General features: G+C 38.2%; 1 protein-coding gene across 7 annotated transcripts in view; it reads right to left on the bottom strand.

The window, feature by feature from the left end:
- Positions 1-24,367, bottom strand: part of PPP2R5E (protein phosphatase 2 regulatory subunit B'epsilon) — a 160,869-nt gene that overhangs the window by 35,848 nt on the left and 100,654 nt on the right. For all 7 annotated transcript variants that reach the window (XM_086320352.1, XM_086320353.1, XM_086320354.1 and 4 more), the window contains 2 exons: positions 9,134-9,235; positions 2,635-2,727 (listed from right to left, as the gene is read on the bottom strand). In XM_086320352.1, the coding sequence (XP_086176478.1) occupies positions 2,635-2,727; positions 9,134-9,235 (195 nt within the window). The remainder of the gene's footprint in view (positions 1-2,634; positions 2,728-9,133; positions 9,236-24,367) is intronic.

Here is a 24,367-nt window from a genome sequence, read left to right as displayed (position 1 = left end):
AATCTAGCCCCCAGACTATTTTACATGAGCCTACAAACATCTGAGTTGTAACTGCTGCTTTAGAGAAAAACTGCATAGAGGTAAATACAAAAGCTGTGTTCTAGGACCTGAAAGGTTATGCCTGGGCTAATGACACACTAAGGGACTCTACTGAAGAAATAAGGCCAAAGGCATATGAGGTACAGAGAGATTCAACATAAAAAACAACTTTCCAACAAAAAGGGAAGAACCTGCCTAAGTATGTGGCCCTTCCTCACTGAAAAAGAGCAAGCAGGTTACCCCTCATCAGGGTCTCAAAGGAAACTGATTCAATGGGTAAAGAACTAGAAGAGACAAACCAAAATGTCCCTTCCAAGTCTGGGTGTCTCTGATGTTTTAATTTTAGGAGCTTTATTATCATCAGTATTATCGACCATGGAGAGCACACAGACTGGGCCCTGAATGTTTTTCATGTAAGAAAAGCACCGACTTTCATAATAAGATTGCAGGATTTACTGTTTCCATGTCAACAGCGTCTACTGCTGAATAATTATTGGATCCTCTTGGGCACTTTAATTTACCATAAATGTAAGAGAATCGTATCATTTCATCCGTGTTGAGAGATGGGGGCTACTCCTGTCATTCCAAGTTATAGTGAAGGGAATCACACAGAGGCATCATGGTGTAAGAGACAGAAACCTGAACAGGACATGTGTGTGGGGAATCTGGTTAACTTTTTTAGACCTCAAATTTATTCATCTACAAAATGGGCATAAAACTTAGCCATATCTGCTTTAGATTATTGTATATATCAAATTAAATAACGCATATAAAGGTGCTCTGACAACTATACAGTGCTGTAGAAACGCAAGGACTTTCCAATACAAACACAGATCTGTTGTGTTTTGTTTTTTGTTCTGCCTGAAATGCATTTACCTCTTTGGGATAAGGATCTGGACCAATCTACCTATTGCCCAGTGAACCATCAATCTACTTAGCTATCCACCTCTTTAAATAAAAAACGCTGAGAAAGACTGAAGGCAGGAGAAGAAGGGGGCGACAGAGGACAAAATGGCTGGATGGCATCACCAACTTAATGGACATAAGTTTGAGCGGGCTCTGGGAGATGGTGAAGGACAGGGAAGCCTGGCATGCTACAGTCCGTGGGGTGACAGAGTCGGACATGACTGACCGACTGAACAACAACAAATATCAAATCTCACTTTTCCAAAACTTCTCAGCCTCATATGTCCAGAATTCTAAAGGTATTAATTTAAGAAAGGGGAATGAGGTCATCACTTGAGTCATTAACCTTTATCCAGTAAGACACAGAAGATCAATTTCCTGCCAAAGCAATGTTTTAAATTTGAAGTTCTGCATATTACTCACTGTTGCTGCTGCTGCTAAGTCACTTCAGTCGTGTCCAACTCTGTGCGACCCCATAGACGGCAGCCCACCAGGCTTCCCCATCCCTGGGATTCTCCAAGCAAGAACACTGGAGTGGGTTGCCATTTCCTTCTCCAATGCATGAAAGTGAAAAGTGAAAGTGAAGTCGCTCAGTCATGTCCGACTCTTCATGAGCCCATGGACTGCAGCCTACCAGGCTCCTCCGCCCATGGGATTTTCCAGGCAAGAGTACTGGAGCAGGTTGCCATTGCTTTCTCCAATATTGACTCACTAGGAGATACTTATTTTTTTCTACATAAGGCATCTCATTAATCACTTAGAAAGAAGCTACAACAATCCATACACCAGTTGGCTCAAGTATCCATTTTTACAGATGACTGTCAACAAGAACACCATGAACATACTTCAGGTCTGGAGTAAACAGATATGATCCATAATTATAAAATGTAAAATGACATTCAAGAAAAATATGTAGGAAGTTCCAAACAGATGCTAAGTCACTTCAGTCGTGTCCGACTCTGTGCAACCCCATAGACGGTAGCCCACCAGGCTCCCCCGTCCCTGGGATTCTCCAGGCAAGAACACTGGAGTGGGTTGCCATTTCCTTCTCCAATGCATGAAAGTGAAAAGTGAAAGTTAAGTCGCTCGTGTCTGACTCTTCGCGACCCTATGGACTGCAGCCCACCAGGCTCCTCCGTCCATAGGATCCTCCAGGCAAGAGCACTGGAGTGGGGTGCCATTGCCTTCTCTGAAACAGATAGGTGAGAGTTAATCTCTTCAAGGGAATCTTAAGTGTTAACCTGTGCTACTTCCTAGCTATGAAAGCTTACTAGTACCCTGACTTTGATTACTTATTAAAGCTTACTTACGCTCTAGACCATGCCTACTCAGTTTTAACAGATGTATGAAATAGTTTAAAATCCTTATGCAAATAGAAGTTTTCGAATTATATAAAGAATCACAAACTAGAGTTATATAAGTGAAATTCCTTTATAATTACATTTTAAGAAAGAAAATTGCAGGGATTTAGGCATTAGCATTCCTTGTTGTTTAAAATGTAATTTCCAGTAAAATAAATTAAAGAGGTACCTATTACTTTTAATGGGCAATAATAAATTTGTGCATATATATTTGTTTACGGGGTTATATAACTGCCACTGTAAGATTTTTTAACAAACATCTACAGCAAATGAGATAAAGTGTTATCGACTGAAAAACAAATACATACAATGACAAGAATATACTTACCTGTAATACAAATTTCTGATCTATGTATTTTTTGGCAATGCTGGGTTGGAATTCTTGGCTTTCCAAAAACCGTATGAAAAACTCATATACAAGCTGCAAGAAATGGATTATTGTTAATTTCAAACTATAATTCACTGAGAACAGTATTAAAAACCATAAAAAGCTCTAATACTAAAACTGACGAGGGGTTTAATGTGTTTTAATATCAACTAGCAGTGCTAGCCTTTCTTGCAGCTCACAGTTGCTGTTATGATTTTTAGCTTTTTAAATTTATAATCTGAAACACAGCCTAAGAAAGCAAATAAAAACCTCCCCAAATCTCATCATTCAGAGTGAACCACTGTTAACATTTTAATGTATAAAACTACCGATTTTTTCTATACCTCTACAACATATCAATGTACTATAAATATATGTATGTATGTATGTATGTAGGTATGTATACACACACACACACACACACATATATAAAATATAGTTTTCAAACTACTTTTACCATCTAAACAATATACTGTGGTCAATTTGTGCCAACAATATCTACACCACCATTCTCAGTAGCCAGAAGCATAGTCCACTATAGATAATTTATAATAAATAATTCCATTATTCATAATTACTTTAACCAATACCCTCTGCTGAGACATGTAAATAGTTCTTAAATTACCACTCTATTAAATTACATCACAATGTACCTTATATAACATACATTAGTGTGCACTTGTTCAAATATTTCACGAGAATAATATCTCTAAAGGGGAATTGTTAGATCAAAAGATATTCAAACATGTCAGGATTATCAACATTCATTACCAATTGCCTTTCAGAAATTTTATGGAAATTTACACTCCTCTAGCAACAACAACAACAATATATAAGAGCGTGTCAGGATGTTCTGATCTGCAAAGATTTAAGAATATCTCATCCACAGAGTCAACCTCAAATAACTTCTGATAAACAGTGGGGGATCACTGTTTACATACTTTGCAAAATAAACCTATGTTAAAGTATACATTAAATCCTGGTGTAGCACATATACCACAGTATGTTAAAACCAGAACTTTCAAGAGACAGATACTGGGTTGAAAACCTAGCTCTACTCCTTACTGTGTAACCCTAGTCTGTTGTTTCAACTGTGCAATGCGAATGATCATCCCTAAGATTAACTGTGATAATATATACATAAAGCCCCTGCACAGTGGCTGACACTAATACCACCACTGGCATTAGTGCTTAAAACGGGATCCTCTAACTTTTTAGTCTCACCCCTTTATAATGAAAAATTACTGAAGACTCTAAAATGCTTTTGTTTACATGAGATATAGAAGTAGAAATAAATACAAAAACTTTAATATATTTTTATTTATTTTATAAATATAACTATAAAATTATATTTATTTTAATATATTTATTATTCAGAACAATAAAACACATCACATGTTAACATAACTAATATATTTTTGTGAAAAACTTTATTTTTCAAAAAAGTTACTATGAAAAGGAATATTGTTTTTTGTTTTTATAAATCTCTTTAATGGCATGTTAGAAGACAGATTCTCATCTGCCTCTATCTTCAAGCTGTTAGAATATGTTGCTTTGGTTAAAGTATATCAAGAAAATCGAGCTATACACAAACCTACTGTTGTGAAAAAGAAAGAGTACTTCCACAGTTTTTTTTTACATAATTATGGATACTCTTTGATACTACACCAGAACGACAGTCATTTCTTAAAGCTGCAGTTAAGAATCTGAAACCATATCAACGAATTTTTCACTGTTACACTAAATTCCAATCATCTATCTTGCACTTTGGATGATATCTACCCATGCATGGTTACTTAACATCATTCATTGGTCAACTGGAAAACATTGGTTCACTGAGTTACTGCAAATGTTGATATATTTTATTACACAGTATCAATAAAAGTCCTTAATATCTCCATTAATATCTCCAAGGAATTAACATTCCTTAATATCTCCAATTTTTTTTTAAGTCTTTAAGCTTTGGGGAGCTATAAAGTTCATGGTGACAAACAAAGGACAGACACAAGTTTTCCAAAATTCTAATTCTTAATTTTGCTTGAATGCTCTAATTTTATCAGTGGGAAAACAACTGTTTTCTTTGTTTGTTTCACAGAAAACATTTACTAAATACCCAAGTGAGAACCACAGTTTGTCAGGTATTCTTCCAGGTAAAAATGATACTTTATGAATAGTTACTTTAACTTGCAGTTCAGACAATCACACAAATGCTTTATTTAGCACAAGACAAAGATTCAGCAGGCTTTATGCATACTTTCCATTTCACCATGAAGAATGTTATTTTTAATGAGTACTCAAAGGTTCAGATTTAATACAATTAGTAATTTTTGCTGCTCTTCAAGGACATTCTTAATTGAAATTGGATTTTTTAAAATTGTAGGTGCATGGCAGTAGAGAAGGTAACTACTGAGTCAGTTTGACATTTGATTTGTGCTAATAAATGCCAACACAGTAAAGAGAGAATAAAGCAGTATTGTTATAAAACTAATTTTGACTTTGCAGGCCACTGAAAATCTGATCTCAGGATCCCCCAATGGTCTGCAGATACCACTAAACTAAATGTGTCACATAGGGATCTTGTGACTTTAGACTCTAATGTAACACTTATATCAGGTGTTTACGTTAGCATTTTAATTTTCTATAAAATTCTGTTTTGCTCTCTGAAACTCTAGATTCAGAACAACTTCTTCCCTGTGATCTGAACACCGCCACGTTGTACTTCTAGTCATACCAATGCCCGAGTTCAAACATGCCCTAGAAGAATTGCTCTTTTCTTCAATATACTAATCTTTCAACTTACAGTTTTACCAATAGTTTTACATCAGCATTATTCAAATAACTCATGAAAGAGGATTTCATCTCTCTTTTGACTCCCACAAAACGGAGAGATTTCCATCTTCCAGGCCCGACTTGTGGGCTGGCAGGGCTTTCTGGTGGGATTGGCAAAGTGTCCTCTCCCTTCCTGAAAGCCGCTATGGTTTAAAAAAGTTTGGTGGAAATACTTCAGACACATTTATTAATAACCGTAAATGCTCTCTTTTTTACCAATTTTACCTCAGAAACAAAAATCCTCCTTGAGTTTCTAAAGGAAAAGACTAGGGACTGGGGAGAATAAATTACTTTTCAAGGTCACACAAGTGAATTCTCCAAGGAACTTAAGAAGACTTAAGCATTCCAGATTTTCAGTCTCAAGTGTAAAACATTACAAATAACCCCTTAATTGTAAATGGAAGTCCTACAAAATCATTTTCTACTAGAAATATAGACCAAATTTCAAAAAAATGCAAAGAATAACCGTGGTAACCATGGGATGCCAGTTTTAAAGATACCAATAACAGAAAACATCAAACAAAACACATAGGGTAGGTTTAACATTTTTTCTTATTTTTCAATAAATCCTCAAAGATTCATAATTTGTTATGAGCAATACTGTATGAGCCAAAAATAAAATCCAAGTGTGCTGGAGCAGACAATTAGTGAAAGCAATGAACACAGCCAGCCACCCAACAACCACAGTGTGATTTTATTGTTCTCTACTATTGTCAGAGATGTGGTAATAAACACTGTTTCCTGTGTTTTGCTTCCCTGGTGGCTCAGACGGTAAAACATTTGCCTGCAATGTGTGAGACCTGGGTTCGATCCCTGGGTCGGGAAGATCCTCTGGAGAAGGAAATGGCAACCCACTCCAATACTCTTGCCTGGAAAATTCCATGGACGGAGGAGCCTGGTAGGCTACAGTCCATGGGATCGCAAAGAGTTGGACACATCTGAGCAACTTCACTGTGTTTTCTTGTAAAATGTGCTCCAGAAGCAGCAGCACACTACAAATGCTGGAGTTATGAAAAAGTGAAAAGGTTGAAGAACATGCAGTTTGGGTTAGGAAAAATCAATTGTCTGATCAATCATAAAGTAAGATGTTGAATAGTAGTGATGGATCACTGCAACAAGAGAGACCAATCATGGACAGAAACGGAGATTTCTGAAACATCCACCTAGGGTCTTTCAGTGTGACTGATTCGTGGAGTCAGAATGCACAAAGAAGACAGAACTCATGAGACAAGTCAGGAACCAGTACAGAGGCATCCAGAAAGCCAAAGAGAGTGAAGGCAAGACTGCCTACTGACTTGACCTTTGCTATGAATGAAGGTTGCTTTGTGAATTTTAAGAAGTTTCCTTTTTTTTTTTTTTTAAATTGGGGTATAATTTATTTACCATGTTGTGTTAGTATGAGGTGTATAGCAAGATGATACAGATACACATATACACATATTCACTCTTTTTTAGAATCTTTTCTCATGTAGTTTTCTTTTGTGTGTTTGTGTGTGCTCAGTTGGGTCTAACTCTCTGCAGTCCTTTGGATTATAGCCCATCAGGCTCCTCTGTCCCTGGGATTTCCCAGGCAAGAATACTGGAGTGGGCTGCCATTTCCTTCTCCAGGGGATCTTCCTAATCCAGGGATTGAACCCAAGTCTCCAGCATTAGCAGGCAGATTCTTTACAACTGAGCCTTCGGGGAACCTGATCCAGTCTAAGTCATGTTTTCCCCTGAGCTAAAGAAGGGCTGAGAGGACTACAGGCTGAAACACGTGTCAACAGAGATGAAACCAGACTGTTCTGGAACACAGTTTGTTACTTTAGCTCTCCAAGGACACAGATCTCAGCATCAGTCTTCACTGTTGCTTTGGTTTTAAGAGTTTCAGATGAACTAATGGTTAATGTTTCTGTACTAATGACACGGTGTAAGCTTGACATTTGTGGTGGTGGAATTCAGCTTAATAGCTTTAGAAATTAATTTAGTCCCATGTTTTATAGAGTCATTAAGCTTAGGAAGGATTAACTGAAATACTGAGTTAAACTTTATCATACTTTAGGGGAAGTTTATATCTATGGTGATCATAATTTAGAGTATTCAAAAGCTCTTGCAAATGGTAAGAATGGTCTACTGGTCTCTTCTTCAGAATGTAGACTAGACTAAAGTTGAAGCTCTGAAGGCATTTCCCTCCTCGTCTTTTCTACTACACGATATAGGACTTTTCTAAGAAAATTATCTTTTTGTTTGCTTTGTTTTTTAAATTTCTTCCAGACAATATTGCACCTCTGTGACCTGATGCCAAGTATGAAGAATAAGACATGACAAAACCCCCATCCATTCAAAAGAGTTATTGCTTTTTTTTTTTTGGTCACAATCTGGGATCCACCATGAAAAGCACAAATAGTCTCCCAAATTTCTTAGACTGCAGAAAGTATGTCTGGCACCTTAAGGGAAAAAAAAAAAAAAAATCAAGCATCTAAGATAGTAAATCAACTATAGGGTTTTAACTAATTTACTCCACTTGGCAATCATAGCAGGAATATATATGTATGACATGCCTAGGTGAGAGTTGAGAAAACACAGCCCTGAAAGCTCTCCATATAACTAGACAAAAGAGCATTACATATGTATCTGCAGCAACCTTGAGCTGCCAAAGCAGGACAGGGAAAGTTGCAAATGTATGTCAAAAATTCTGAAACAGGGAAAAAAATAAACCCTTAGAATATCTCTAGGCCTTCTCTCCCTGCTACAGTTTTCTGCCCTTCAGAAAGTCAACTAGTAACCACAAGCACACTGCTACAAAGATGCAGTGGCTTCTGCCTCGGGTTAAAATGTACAAGGTCATATTCCTTCTCCATCATTCCCTCCGTCCTTACTGTTACACAGCCTTGGAAAACAACCTAACTGAATGGAAAAACTGGCCTTAAGGTTCACTGTACTCACATTTCCTCATTCTATTCATTTGATAAAGTCCGGTCTTGAAAGAAGGCAGCCAGGAAAGGAGGATGGTGAAGGGCTGGTGTGGATAACTCAACACAGTACAAATGGGCTTAATGCTGGGAAAGAAGATGCAGGGATGGTCCTAATCTGTCCTGGCCCATGAGGGTAACTGGAAAACATGGCCTTCTCAGTGCAACAGAGCAAAACTGGCCTTCACACAAGCTTTTTCTCAGCTATTGCTCCTCCTTACGACGCCGTGAAACAGCTACTGCAATTTGTTCTTGTCCTTCCAGGCTAAAGAAACACATTCGTGGTTATCATGAAGACAGGCATTCAAAGTCCCCAGGGCACCTAACTGCTGAAAATGAGGTATGTACTCTGTGACCTAATCACATCTAACTAATATTAATGTGAAATAGTTCTGTTCTTGTTTGAGGCTCCAGCGGGAAGATCACAGAAACGCTAATAAAAGCTGCTGGCCGAGTGTGCAAGCTGGGACGGGCCGCCCTAAAGCATTGTAACACTTATTATTTTATTCTTTTGGCATCCAATTATCAAGAGTAAGAAACATAAAAAGCATTCTCCAGCTTTCCAGCAATGTACTCTTAATCTGATTTCTTGGTGAATAAAGGCCGTCAAGGAATTCCCATGCTAATCAGCTCATGGATTAATGGATCTTTCTTTTAGAACAAATGTTAGCTCAAAGTACCTGTAAGTGTGGCCACGATGCCTCAAGGGTAGGTTCATCTTCTTCTGGATCAAATTCATTGCTGTCACTAGGAGGAAGAGTTCTGAATATATTGCAAGATACCTAAAAATAAACAAGTAGCAGAGTTAGCTGGAATGGAATCACCTCCTTGGCAGCCTTACACAAGGTCTTTGCGGCCAGCCAAAGGGAACCCAGATGACAAGAACACCACCAAACTGGAAGGAGACCCGGCTTTGAGGCCAGGACCAGCTCCAAGAAAAACTGGGAAATACAGCAGTACCTTCCACCCTCTTGAACAGTATTCCTTGTGCTTACGATGCCATCTCCACCCCAGGCCTCTGTGATTTCATGCCTTCCATCAAAGCTTGTGCTTCATTACTTACCACTCAAGCAAGCTTCTCATTAATCAATTTACACTAAAATACAAATAACTGCTAATGGGCTTCATGTATTTCCCTTCTCAGGCTTATTCACAATTTGCGGGTTTACAGTCATACTAATGGTAAATTTCAGGCATTTACAGAAAGCAAATCGGAAAAAATATTTCAGAACGTAGAGTCCTTACAATCATATCTAACCTGCTCTCAGCGGGTTTGTAAAATAGTAACAATGACCAGGGTAAGGTATCTGTGATACAAACTTCTATAAACCAGGTACTCCTTTACCATAGGAAATTTCCAAATTAAATCCTGGAGGCTCAAAGAATGGCCATGAATTGACAACTGTTGAAACTGGGCCACGAAGAGACAGGAATTCATTATACTATTCTACTATTTCTGCACATAGTCCAAGATTTCTATGGTAAAATGCTTATTTTTTTAAATGCTGCTGCTACTATTTTGCAGTGACCTTCCCAGGGTTCCTTCCAATTTCTATTCTGTTTCTTGTTCTACTACTTATCTATCCTCTCCTAATGACTCAAATGCAGCCTCAAATTTAAAAATAAAACAGGGGTGGGGAGGGAATTCACTGGTGGTCCAACTGTTTGGACTCTGAGCTTTCACTACAGAGCGCAAGGGTACAACAGTTGTTTGGGGAACTAAGAGCTTGGAGCCTTAAGGCCAACAAACAAACAAACACAAAAGAAACAAGGCAGGGATGGGTAGATATGGTACCAGAAGCCTTTGCTGAACTTTCTATATAATATAGAAAATACTAGGCTATAATATGTTGTTCTGAAAGAGGGGAAAAGAAAGGCTCATATAATCTGAATGTGTTTACTCATTCAACAAATAATTATTAAGTGCTCATTATGAACTCACACTGTTCTGGGCACAGGGACAATAGAAGTGAATGAAGTAGATAAAAATCTGTGCCCTCCAGGAGTTTATATTCTAGTTTAAAGTCACAATTATCCCTATTTTCTAGATATGGTCACTGAACTCAGAAGTGTAAGCTATGGAAAGACTTGATTTTACTCTAAGTGCAATGGGAAGCCATTAGTGGATCTGAAACAGAAAAAGGATACAGTTCAATTTTTCCTTTTAAAACAATCCCTCTGGCAGCTATGTATAGAACAGACAGGAAGGGGAGAAGTTAGAAGCCTATGAAAGAGTCAAGACATGATGATGGCTAGCAGAGAGGACAGAAACACACTGATTCAAGTATCTTCTAGAGGTAGTATTTGCTGCTGGCTTGGAAGTATGGGGTGAACAAAAGGAAAGACTCGAGAAAGAGTCATAGACGTAAGGTCATTTACCCAAGATGAAAATGACTGGGAAAGGGAAACGTTTCCTTTGTTTGCTGGCTTTAGTGGGGACATCCAGAAATCCATGTTAAAATATGTTAAAAGAGCAATATCCAGGAGCCAACCAGACACATGAACCTGTAAGCTCAGAGGTAGACAGGTCAGGACTGGAGATCTATACAGACTCATCAGCATGTAAAGATATTTGAAACCATGGCATTAAGGGATCTTCTTGAAAGGAATAAATAGAAAGAAGGGAAAGGACCCTCAGATATCCAACATTTAGAAACCAGACATGGATGTGGGGGAGACAAGAAAGACAAATGGAAAGGAGTAGGAAGTAGGAGAAAAAAAAAAGATTTGAGTTTGAGGATCTTATGAGCTAGGAGAAATGAGTGTCTTAAGGAAAAAAAGATGACCAAGCAGCAAATGCTGCTGGATTTTCCTCCAGAGCAAAACCTACTGGATTCAGAAGCCCTATAAAGCGAGTACTATCATTACCCTCAATTTGCCATTGAGGAAATAAAGGCACAGGTGTTGAGAGCTGAGGTTATCGTTAGTAACCAGCAGTTATGACTGAACCCAATCTGTCAGGCTCCACCCCAGTGTTCTAAAAAAGTGGGTAGTCTAACTCTTTTGCACTTCTTTAAATGACTGAAAAATAAAATTATCATTCTACAATATTTTTGCAGGAACTAACTACAGCATGTATAGCACACAGTTACTTTACTTTCATCCCTTCTAACGATTAGAAATTATGTTTACAAAGAAACCAGTGACTTTTCAGATAATCATCAATCAATGATTTCTCTTCAACCAGCCATTCATACTGTGTAATCAAAAGAGCAAAAATCTTTTAATTACTTGCTTTCGAATCTTCATTCAACTATGCGTTTATTGCAGAAACTGAGTTTCCACCTCAACTACATCATTTATATTTCTTGTACTCTGGAACAAGTTTTATTTTCCTTCCCACAAGATGCAAAAGTAAAACACAGAAGGAAGGACAACTACATTCCAATAAAAATTAATTTATAAAAAGAAAGAGAAAAGAGAGAGAAAAGAAACACACTTTCTATAGTAAAAAAAAAAAATATGGGTAAAAAGACACAGAAACTTCTGTTCCTCTGTATTCTTTGACATTCAAACTCTTTCACGGTGAGGAAATACTGGGCTGCAGCAAATATTTGCTTACATATTTGTCTCTTCCCACTAATTAGGAATATGCAATGTCATATTCACACTGGTTTTCTTGGCACATATGAGTCTTCCAATAAATGTTCATAAAATAAAGTTTTGGATATATAATACAACTGTATGTTTTTGCTTTAACCAAATTTCAATCTAAATTTTTGAGTGATTTAAATAAGCCTAGGTTATTTAACCTAAGATGTTTAGCTTTGCACAGTGTTCTAAGCCTCTCTTTTGGCCAAAGCTTCATCTCTCAATTATTGTCACATCAAAAGAATGCTGAATTGTATAACCAATCCAAACAACAAAGAATTCTAAAGGCATGTACATGTCACTTAGCCACACAATGCCATTCTTCAGATCCGCCTTCCTTACAATGCTTTACTTAGTACTCCTGAACATTCACCATGAGTAATGAGGAAGCAAGGATCTATTGGGCTGAACAATTAATAGCCAACTCAACTAATTAAGTAGTTGTCTAGAACAAATGGAAAGCAAATCAAGTCAGCCTTTCACTCTGCCTGGCACATCATAGTTGCTTAATAAAAATGTCATGACTAAATGAACCATTGTTCCCATCCTTGAGAATCTATCCTAAGAAACTAATCTAAGACTGAAAAAACTATTTAGTCATTTGCAACATTCTCCAAAAAGTGTAAAATTGGAAATAACCTTTAAGTCCAACATTAGAGAAGCACATCGATTCAGTAGAACACTGTACAGGATTAAAGTTAACCATTATATTGAAGCACAAAGAGATGTCAGAAATAAAGATTTAGGGGGAAAGATGATGTGACTATAATGAAAGTGAAAGTCGCTCAGTCGTGTCTGATTCTTTGCAACCCCATGGACTATACGGTCCATGGAATTCTCCAGGCCAGAATACTGGCGTGGGTAGCCTTTCCCTTCTCTAGAGGATCTTCCCATCCCAGTGATGGAACCCAAGTCTTCTGCACTGCAGGAGAATTCTTTACCCACTGAGCCACAAGGGAAGCCCCAAAATACTGGAGTGGGTAGCCTATCTCTTCTCCAGCGGAAGTTCCCGACCTAGGAATCAAACCGGGGTCTCCTGCATTGCAGGTGCATTCTTTACCAACTGAGCTCTAATGCTGTCAACTGTAACTATACAGATAAGAGCAGATATGGATAACTCAGGTGGCGCTAATGGGAAAGAATCTGTCTGCCAGTGCAGGAGGTACAAGAGACACACGTTCCATTCCTGGACCAGGAAGATTGCCTGGAGAAGGAAATGGCAACCCACTCCAGTATTCTTGCCTGGAGAATCTCGTGGACAAAGGAGCCCAACAGGCTACAGTCCATGGGGTCAAAAAGAGTCAGAAACGACTGATCACACAGCACAACAACTAAAAATAAATTAAGAAAAGCTGTATTAAAGTAAGAGGAATATGGATGAAATTCAGTAGCTGCTATTCATTCTCTTGGGATACACCAAATAAGTTCTAAATGCATAAAAAGCCTAAGTTAGAGACATGAGGTATGTGCATTATGCCTTTAATTTCAAAATAAAAAGAAGCTCTTGAATTTGTTTGAAAAAGATTATGATTGTCAGGAAAGTTAAAAATCAGGGCCTCTCACAATGTCTAGGATCTACCTCATGAATGAATGGTTGAAGGACTGAATGAATGGACCAGGTGAACTATACAGCTGAGCTGCAAAATCATGAGTTTAAAATTGGGTCATCCTTGGATGAAAGTGAGGAGGACAGTTCTCTAAATTCCTCAAGTCTTAGCCAGCACTGTGTATGTGTGAGTCCAACTTGGGAAACGACCCAGTTGCCTTCATCAGATTTCCAAAAGACTTCCAGATTCTAAAATGGTTTAAAACCACTGTTCAAAATAATAAATATGCCTCCATTAAATCTTCCTTTATCATGGCAGTCACTTCTGATTTACAGCCCAGGTTTTAAAAGGACTATTAAGTAGGTAACAATTTAATAGGTACCTAATAGAAGCTTTGCCAACAAAGGTCCATCTAGTCAAGGCTATGGTTTTTCCAGTGGTCATGTATGGATGTGAGAGTTGGAGTATAAAGAAAGCTGAGTGCCAAAGAATTGATGCTTTTGAACTGTGGTGTTGGAGAAGGCTCTTGGGAGTCCCTTGGACTGCAAGGAGATCCAACCAGTCCATCCTAAAGGAGATCAGGTGTTCATTGGAAGGTGTCCTGGTGTTCATTGGAAGGACGGATGTTGAAGCTGAAACTCCAATACTTTGGCCACCTGATGCGAAGAGCTGGCTCATTTGAAAAGTCTCTGATGCTGGGAAAGACTGAGGACAGGAGGAGAAGGAGACAACAGAGGGTGAGATGGTTGGATGGCATCACCAACTCAATGGACATGAGTTTGGGTGAACTCAGGCAGTTGGTGATGGACAGGGAGGCCTGGTGTGCTATGGTTCATGGGCCCACAAATAGTCGGACATGACTGAGCGACTGAACTGAACTGAACAGAAGCAGAAGATATTAAGAAGAGGTGGCAAGAATATACAGAAGAACTATACAAAAAAGATCTTCATGACCCAGATAATCATGATGGTGTGATCACTCACCTACAGCCAGACATCCTGGAATGCAAAGTCAAGTGAGCCTTAGGAAGCAACACCACGAACAAAGCTAGTGGAAGTGATGGAATTCCAGTTGAGCTATTTCAAATCCTAAAAGATGAGGCTATGAAAGTGTTGCACTCAATATCCCAGCAAGTTTGGAAAACTCAGCAGTGGCCACAGGACTGGAAAAGGTCAGTTTTCATTCTAATCCCAAAGAAAGGCAATGCCAAAGAATGCTCAAACTACCACACAATTGCACTCATCTCACATGCTAGTAAAGTAATGCTCAAAATCCTCCAAACCAGGCTTCAACAGTACATGAACCGTGAACTTCCAGATGTTCAAGCTGGTTTTAGGAAAGGCAGAGGAACCAGAGATCAAATTGCCAATACCCACTGGAACATTGAAAAAGTAAGAGAGTTCCAAAAAACCATCTACCTCTGTTTTATTGACTATGCCAAAGTCTTTGACTGTGTGGATCACAACAAACTGGAAAATTCTTCAAGAGATGGGAATACCAGACCATCTGACCTGCCTCTTGAGAAATACATATGCAGGTCAGGAAGCAACAGTTAAAACCAGACACGGAACAACAGACTGGTTCCAAATCTAGAAACTAGTTATGTCAAGGCTGTATACTGTCACCCTGTTTATTTAACTTATATGCAGAGTACATTGTGAGAAACGCTAGCTGAGTGAAGCAAAGACTGGAACTAAGATTACCAGAAGAAATATTAATAACCTCAGATATGCAGGTCACACCACCCTTATGGCAGAAAGCAAAGAAGAACTAAAGAGCCTCTTGATGAAAGTAAAAGAGGAGAGTGAAAAAGTTGGCTTAAAACTCAACATTCAGAAAACTAAGATCAATGCATCTTGTCCCATCACTTCATGGCAAATAGATGGGGACACAATGGAAAGAGTGACAGACTTTATTTGGCGTGGGGGGGGGGGGGCGGGCTCCAAAATCACTGTAGATGGTGACTGCAGCCATGAAATTAAAAGACACTTGCTCCTTGGAAGGAAAGTTATGACCAACCTAGATAGCATATTAAAAAGGAGAGACATTACTTGGCCAACAAAGGTCTGTCTAGTCAAAGCTATGGTTTTTCCAGTAGTCATGTATGGATGTGAGAGTTGGACCATAAAGAAAGCTGAGCGCCGAAGAACTGATGCTTTTGAACTGTGGTATTGGAGAAGACTCTTGAAAGTCCCTTGGACTGCAAGGAGACCAAACCAGTCCATCCTAAAGAAAATCAGTCCTGAATATTCATTGGAAGAACTGATGTTGAAGCTGAAACTCCAATACTTTGGCCACCTGATGCGAAGAGCTGACTCATTTGAAAAGACCCTGATGCTGGGAAAGATTAAAGGGGGGAGCAGAAGGGGACGACAGAGGATGAGATGGTTGGATGGCATCACCGACTCAATGAACATGAGTTTGAGTAAACTCCAAGAGTTGGTGACCAACAGGGAGGCCTGGCATGCTGCAGTCCATGGGGTCACAGAGTCAGACACTACTGAGCGACTGAACTGAACTGGCAGCTGCGTGCTTAGGCAAATGTATCATGACCACAAGTAGCCACCAGCATCATTCCTCACTGCATAGAAAACTTTAAAGCATCTATGTAGCTAGATTAAAATGCATTCAGGTCTTTATAAAGTCACAAACTGTCACTATTAATACATTTTTAATAACCAGAAATGAACAAAAGTTTTTAAAGTATACTATCTCTATTTTATTTTAATCTATACTGGGGTCAATGCAATGAAAAAAATTAAGAAACAAGTGTCTTTGAGGTAAGTTTAATTCATTTTCATTTCAACAATATTAAAATAAACACTGAAAGTTGGACCAAACTAAAGGTTTGAAGGCATTGGCCTGGTCTCTAGAAAGCAGTGATAAGGACAGAAAGCAAAGCGGGGGGAATGGGAGGAATAGGTATTAAATCTGGATGTTAAAACTTCTGCTCACAGACAGAAAACCTAGGGTAGGTGATTCCACCAAGATATTTTTAGAATCAGATCTTGTTAGAGACTAGTAAGGTGATGGAATTCCAGCTGAGCTATTTAAAATCCTAAAAGATGATGCTGTTAAAGTGCTGCACTCAACATGCAACAAATTTGGAAACTCACCAGTGGCCACAGGACTGGAAAAGGTCAGTTTTCATTCCAATTCCAAAGAAGGGTAGTGCTAAAGATTGTTCAAACTACCAGACAATTGCATTCATTTCTCATGCTAGCAAAGTTAGAGTCAAAATTCTTCAAGCTAGGCTTCAGCAGTACATGAACCGAGAACTTCCAGATGTACAAGCTGGGTTTAGAAAAGGGAAAGGAACCAGAGATCAAATCCAACATTTGCTGGTTCGTACAGAAAACAAGGGAATTCCATAAAAACATCTACTTCTGCTTCATTGACTACACTAAAGCCTTTGACTGTGTGGATCACAACAAACTGTGGAAAATTCTTAAAGAGATGGGAATACAAGACCATCTTATCTGTCTCTTGAGAAACCTGTACACAAGTCAAGAAACAACACTTAGAAACTTACATGGAACAGATAACTGGTTCAAAATAGGAAAAGGAATACAAGGCTATGTATTGTCACTTTATTTAACTTAACACGCAGAGTACATCATGTGAAATGCCAAGAGAAATATCAATAACCTCAGATGTACAGATGATACTACTCAAAGAGCAAAAAGTAAAGAGGAATTAAGGAGCTTCTTGATGAAGGTGAAAAGAGGAGAGTGAGAAAACTGGTTCAAAACTCAACATTAAAAAAACTAAGATCATGGCACCCAGTCTCATTACTTCATGGCAAACAGATGGGAGAAAAGTACAAGCTGTGACAGACTTTATTTTCTTGGGTCACAAAATCACTGCAGACAGTAACTACAGCCACGAAATTAAAAGATGATTGCTCCTTGGAAGGAAAGCAATGGCAAACCTAGACAGTGTATTAAAAAAGCAGAGACATCATTTTGCCAGCAAAGGTCTGTATAGTAAAAGAAGCTATAGCTTTTCCAGTAGTCATAAACAGATGTGAGAGCTAAAGCTGAGCTTAGAAGAAATGATACCTTCAAACCATGGTGTTGGAAAAGACTTCTGAATGTCCCATGAATTCCAAGATCAAACCAGTCAGTACTAAAGGAAATCAACCCTGAATATTCATTGGAAAGACTGATACTGTAGCTGAAGCTCCAATACTTTGGCTATCTGATACAAAGGGCCGACTCACTGGAAGAGACCCTGATGCTGGGAATGACTGAAAGCAAAAGGAGAAGAGGGCAGCAGAGGATGAAAGATTGGATAGCATTCCCAACTCAATGGACATGAATTTGCGCAAACTCCAGGAGACAGTGAAGGACAGGGAAGCCAGGCATGCTGCAGTCCATAGGTTTGCAAATAGTCGGGACATGACTGAGCAACGTAACAGCAACAAAAAAACCCAGTTCCACTGTAGGAAATCAGAAAAGTGAGGTCCTAAGAGCTTGTGAGTTTTTCAAGGTAAAAGTGCCATGATCTGTCAGAGGGTTCTTGGGGTTCTTTGTTTGACACCTCACCTCTACCACCACCCCTGAGGACCATGTATGGACCTGCCTTCTTTATATCTCTCTTTCTTCCCTGATTCCCCTCACCAGACTCTGTTTTCCCATCACCCCCTTCTCAGGTTTCTGGTCTGCCAGTGGCCTTCAATGACATGCACGGACACTCTTTTTCTGAGAGCATTCAGACTCAAGCTGATGCCCTTACCCGGCACTAACACAGAAATAAAGCAAGCTCTGCATCCCTGATGTCTGGTTCACAGCCCCATCATCAAACATCTGGATGACCGCAAGTTTCGTCTCTGGTGTTTCTCCTCCTCACGTCCCTTCTCACCTTGCCCAGTTAGCTTCTGAGTCCCTCTAGGGCTCTTTACTCATTTCTGAAAGCATGGGCATGTGTGTGGTCAGTCGCTCAGTGGTGTCCAATTCATTAGGACCCTATGGACTACAGCCCACCAGGCTCCTCTGTCCATGGAATGCTCCAGGTAAGAATGCTGGAGTGGGTTGCCATTCTCTTCACCAGAGCATCTTCCTGACCCAGGGATTGAACCGGGGTCTCCTGCTTTGCAGGCAGATTCTTTACCACTGAGCCACCTGGGAATCCCTAATTTCTGAATGCCTAGAGCCTAATATAGAAAAAAATGGAAATAAATAGGGTTTCCAGATAAAATACAGGTTACCAGTTAAGTCTGAGTTTCACATAAACAGTTTTTTGGTCAAATACATCCCACACACTACATGGGGACTAAAAAAGGTTATTCACTGTTCATCTGAAATTCAAATTGAAGTAGGTGCCCTGTATTTTTATTTCCTAAATCCAACAGCCCTAAAATAATACTAATGTTAATTAAGAATCTACCAGTTACAACTCAGTTACAACTCAAAACTGGCACTGTAACACACTGGGGAAGAGGGTGAAAGCGGGAGATGCTAGGCAAGGCCTAGGACCCGACAGCAGCTTGCTTTGAGGGACTGGCTGCTTTCTTATTTTTCAGTTCTTTGGTTTCCCGCTGATTGCTGTTAACTTCGGTGTAAAGAAATAAATTTTGAAGTCTTGACCAAATGTGAAAGAGAAGACTAAAAGAGAAGACTAAAGAGAAGACTAGACATAGCCCATCTAGCAAAAGAAGAAGTGTTTAGGCATATTTTCAACAGTTTTTGATTAAACAACTTATTTCATTTTAACCTGCAATATTAAAATACAACTACTAGCATTTTAAATAATTTATTAAATTACTGCAGGAAAACTCAATATCCTCAATCTCTTTCTCTCCATAGAAACTACTAACTTTACACCATGATTTTGGTTGACACCTTGCCATTGTTATTGCTTAAGGAAAATAACTAGCCTAGCATAAAAAAACAGAATGTGGAAGCACCTAGTAACTACTAAATATCTCCCAGGATTAATAATGAACAAAACAGAAGGTAAGGATAATACAGTTGAGTATTTTTTAAAAATAAAAATACTTTTTTATTTTTTAAAAATTTTATTTTAAAAATTTTATTTAAAAAAAATATATATATATAAAAAAATTTTATATAAAAATATATATTATATATATTTTATATAAAATATATATATAATTTATATATATAATATATATATTAAAAAATAAATTTTATATATATATAATTTTATATAAAATTAAATTAAAATTTTTATTTTAAAAAATAAAAATATTAAAAAAAATACCTACTTAACTTAAAGGAATATTAAAAAGTACTTTTTAAAGGTATTAAAGGAATACTTTTTATTTCCTTTGGTTATATATTTGTTAGCACTATTAATATTTAAGGCTTGCGGAAACCAGGCATGTAATGTGGTCAGGGACACTTCCACCACAGTATAACAAGGTAACTTAAATTATCTTCCCTGTGCTTTAAAATAATACTTTCTAGATGATTAAGTGTCATCTTTCTTTGATAAAAGCAAGTGAACTAATTAACATCAGAAAGGTTTCTCCCCCTTTCATCTGTGAAACTGTAATTTCAAATACTTACGCAATACTAGCTGTAAATACAAAAAATGACATCATAACTATAAAATAAATTTTCTTGGGATTACATCTAAGAAGTAAGTTTTCTTTTTTTTTTTTTTTTTTTTTAGAAATAAGTTTTCTAACAAAAAAGAGCTACATGATGTTAAGCAGAGAACATTCAAGCAAAATTCAAAATGCCATTATTCCTCTAGCACTCCTCTAGCAAAATTTGTATCAAGACCCCATGCAAGTAACAATTTCAATAATATCCCTGAGTTTTTTCATCCAGTTCTTCGTTTATCATTCCATAATCTATCATGTATTAAAAACAAACAAATGATTTAATCAAGTATTTATAAGCAGAGGCAGGACCCAGGAAACTCAATGTTGAAGCTAGGTCATCACGCATTATTCTCACAGTATTCTGTGGTAGCCCAAAAGATGTATCTAAATAGATACACTAAATCGAAAGAAAATTTCATAGTAGTTCATCAACATCTGCCATGTATGCCATTTTTAAAAATAATCACATCCAAAATAAAAATGTAAACAAAACTTACTTTAAATCTATAAATCAGACATTTGAACAGAGAAGACTGATTTCCAAACATACTAGAATTTGTATTAAACATTCAAACTCGAAGAAATAAAATTCTAACAAAATTTGCTTAGGTACACCTTGCTATGCTATATAATTTTTGTAACATAAAAGTAACAACATATACATATATAGTGTCAAGTTACTTTTGGTAACACCAAATTTAAGAATTCTTAGTGATCCCAATTATAAAGAACCTTCCAAACCTGACTCTCAGCCCCTTTTAATTACACATAAATAAAAATAAAGGGGGAAATCCCAAAGCATCTGTAATTATGCTCAAGAAAATTGCAGAAGATAAACTATCTTTTTAACTCATGCTCTGATTAGGAAACAAATGGCAACATTTTAAACTTTCAATTAGCACTTAATTTAATTCACTGGCAATCCCTTCAATCAATGTTTTGAAAGACAAACTATGTCTTTTAATTATAATAAATCTCCTGTAGTCTCCACTTCAGACTAGGCACAAATTTTCTTTTTAAACCTCACTGTCTACATGAATGGACAAGGCTGTTTAAAACTTATCTAACTCATGGAATCATTAAAATCTCTTATTCTAACATAAAGACAAGTCCTTAACACTAATTCTAAAGAGGAGAAATTTAATTAAATCAGTATAACAACGTCTTAGATTACAGGTGTTATTTTATTCTCTAATATATTAAATATGGTAAGTGTCAATGAAATTAGAAGTTTCAGACAAGCATTTCCATAAGTTATCATTCCAGACATGCTCATTAGAATACGATTCCTTGAACCAAAACCACCTCCACGCAGGTCACAAGCACAGGTCTTAGCAACACAGTAAGGACTAAAATACTGCGACACGTAGGTGTGTCAAGCTACTCCAGTAAGGCTGTTCACATTTGTATCATAAAATCATCTTGTGGACAAAGCTCTATACCTTTCAGAACACATTCACCAAACCAGAACCAAGACAGAGAGCACTGTTTCCGTGTGACTAAGAAATATGCCTGTGAGACAGTTGTGCAGTTTGTTTTACAAGATTCGGAAATCTAAAAGAGGATTTAAAAGATTTCTAAAGTCAACGATTACAACCTAATTATTGTTACCCCTTCACCATCATATTTTAAATCTGTATTAACAGGGCTTTCTAGGACACAGCAGCTATTCTATTGAAACTGATTTCTGAAATGAGGCAGAAAGAACATTTTAAAATGATAAAAAAAATTTTAAAAGCTTAGCAATCAGTTGAAGAAAGAGAGTAACAAATAACAAAACAAACAAACAACAAAAGGAAGCTTAAAAACTTATGTTGCCCAATCAGAGTTTTTAAATACACAGCCAAACTCAAAAGATTAGAGTAATAGAAATCTTAGGCATTTTCCTAACACAAGGATACCATCATTTTTACTTACATCAATATTTCCTTAAGTTTTCCTTTCAAAATCTACTAGGTACACACACTATTCAGATTACACAGACTGGGGGAAAAAAACAACAACAACCTGTTTTCACTGATGTTATTATTACTACTGCTGGTGGTGGTGGCAGTAGTTGATAACTGTTATGATCAACAGATATAACTGGATTTTTCTGAAAATAATTTGACCCCTTTAGACAATCGGTTTCTAGAAGGATCAGAGCACTGACAGCTGTATAGGAAGAAAGGAATCCGTCCATGAGAGATCAAGGACAGACAATCAACAGAACTTGAATACAGATCAAATACAAGTACCAGGTGCAGTTCTGAGGAATAACATCGACACTTAGCTACAAGGAGACGAAAGGGAGAAAGTGTGGGAAGGACAGGCCGTTGTTTTTTGCTCCACTCTCTCTGACCTACGCCCATCAGAAGACCGCAAAGACCAGTGGCAGGAAAAGAGACTGGGAGGGTAGCGAGGTGCAAGGGAAAGAGGAAGACATCTGAGCTGAACCCCTCCATGTACACTTACGTAAAGTTCAAAATCTTGGAAAACTAACTGGAAGAGAGGATTTAAACCCACAAAATTGGTGCTCTTACTCAGTATCGCACCCATCGTACTAAAATGGGAGACCTGTATGAGAGGGTGGCAGTGAGCAGTGGGCTCCCCTACAGTGAGACTGGCTGGGCTATTCCTCACCACAGCCATCCTCTCATCCCCCCAGGAATGCTCCTTTTATTGGTGCCTTTGGATCTTTTCTCTTAGGCTTATCTAATTCTCTAGAAAAGAAGCATACATCTCTAGAATAGTGGCATAAAGGATCTGGGAGCTGAGTGAGGAAGAGGGTTAAGGATCTTTTCACTCAATACGCTTCCCTGCTTTCAAAAAGGTACTGCTGCTTGGAACCAATGTCCCTGAGTTCGGATTCCCTCCAGTTTAGCCTCTCCAGAGAGTAACCCTCAGTCTTCTGCTGCGGGTTGGGAGGAGCAGTCATCTGGCTGCCTGGTTTGGGAGAAGCAGTTCCAGCTATATCTTACACAGACTGTCCACCAAGTCTGTTTTCACCCCAAGCACCCTTACTTTGAAAAGTACCTTTCTGCACCTTCTGGAGTTAATGCAGTGGGAGCTGGCAATTTCCAAACTATTGTTGCTACAGACCAGAATCAGCTTTCTCTAATCAGCCTTGGTAGTGATCACCAGGTCATTTGCTTTATGGTTTCCAAAATGTTGATTCTGAGATCTCTCCGTTTCACTTTTTTCCTGTGGGTTTTATTTCCTTTCAGTAATTTCAATGTGGTTTCAGAGATAAAGGAAGTAGACATATGTGTTCAGTTCAGTCACTCAGTCGTGTCCGACCCTTTGTGACCCTATGAATTGCAGCACACCAGGCCTCCCTGTCTATCACCAACTCCCGGAGTTCACTCAAACTCACGTCCATCGAGTCGGTGATGCCATCCAGCCATCTCATCCTCCGTCGTCCCCTTCTCCTCCTTCTCCCAATCCCTCCCAGCATCAGAGTCTTTTCCAGTGAGTCAACTCTTCACATGAGGTGGCCAAAGTACTGGAGTTTCAGCTTTAGCATCAGTCCTTCCAAAGAACAACCAGAACTGATCTCCTTTAGAATGGACTGGTTGGATCTCCTTGCAGTCCAAGGGACTCTCAAGAGTCTTCTCCAACACCACAGTTCAAAAGCATCAATTCTTTGGCACTCAGCTTTCTTCACAATCCAACTTTCACATCTTCTATGACTACTGGAAAAACCATAGCCTTGACTAAAAGGACCTTTGTTGGCAAAGTAATGTCTCTGCTTTTGAATATGCTATCTAGGTTGGTCATAACTTTCCTTCCAAGGAGTAAGCGTCTTCAAATCTCATGGCTGCAATCACCATCTGCAGTGATTTTGGAACCCAAAAAAATAAAGTCTGACACTGTTTTTCCACTGTTTCCCCATCTATTTCCCATGAAGTGATGGGACCAGATGCCATGATCTTCGTTTTCTGAATGCTGAGCTTTAAGCCAACTTTTTCATTCTCCACTTTCAGTTTCATCAAGAGGCTTTTTAGTTCCTCTTCACTTTCTGCCATAAGGGTAGTGTCATCTGCATATTTGAGGTTATTGATATTTCTCCCGGCAATCTTGATTCCAGCTTGTGCTTCTTCCAGCCCAGCGTTTCTCATGATGTACTCTGCATATGTGCATATGTTCAATTCCTGCTATTTACTCAAAAGTTAGCCATCATTTCCTACAAAACTATTTCTTCCATTAATAACTTCTGCAA

This window comes from Bos grunniens, chromosome 10 (assembly GCF_055505025.1).
Source record: "Bos grunniens cultivar Pamir isolate PY7600 chromosome 10, Bosgru_T2T1.0, whole genome shotgun sequence".
Taxonomy (NCBI): domain Eukaryota; kingdom Metazoa; phylum Chordata; class Mammalia; order Artiodactyla; family Bovidae; genus Bos; species Bos grunniens.
Note: the sequence above shows the minus strand (reverse complement) of the source record. Positions and strands in the feature narration are given on the sequence as shown.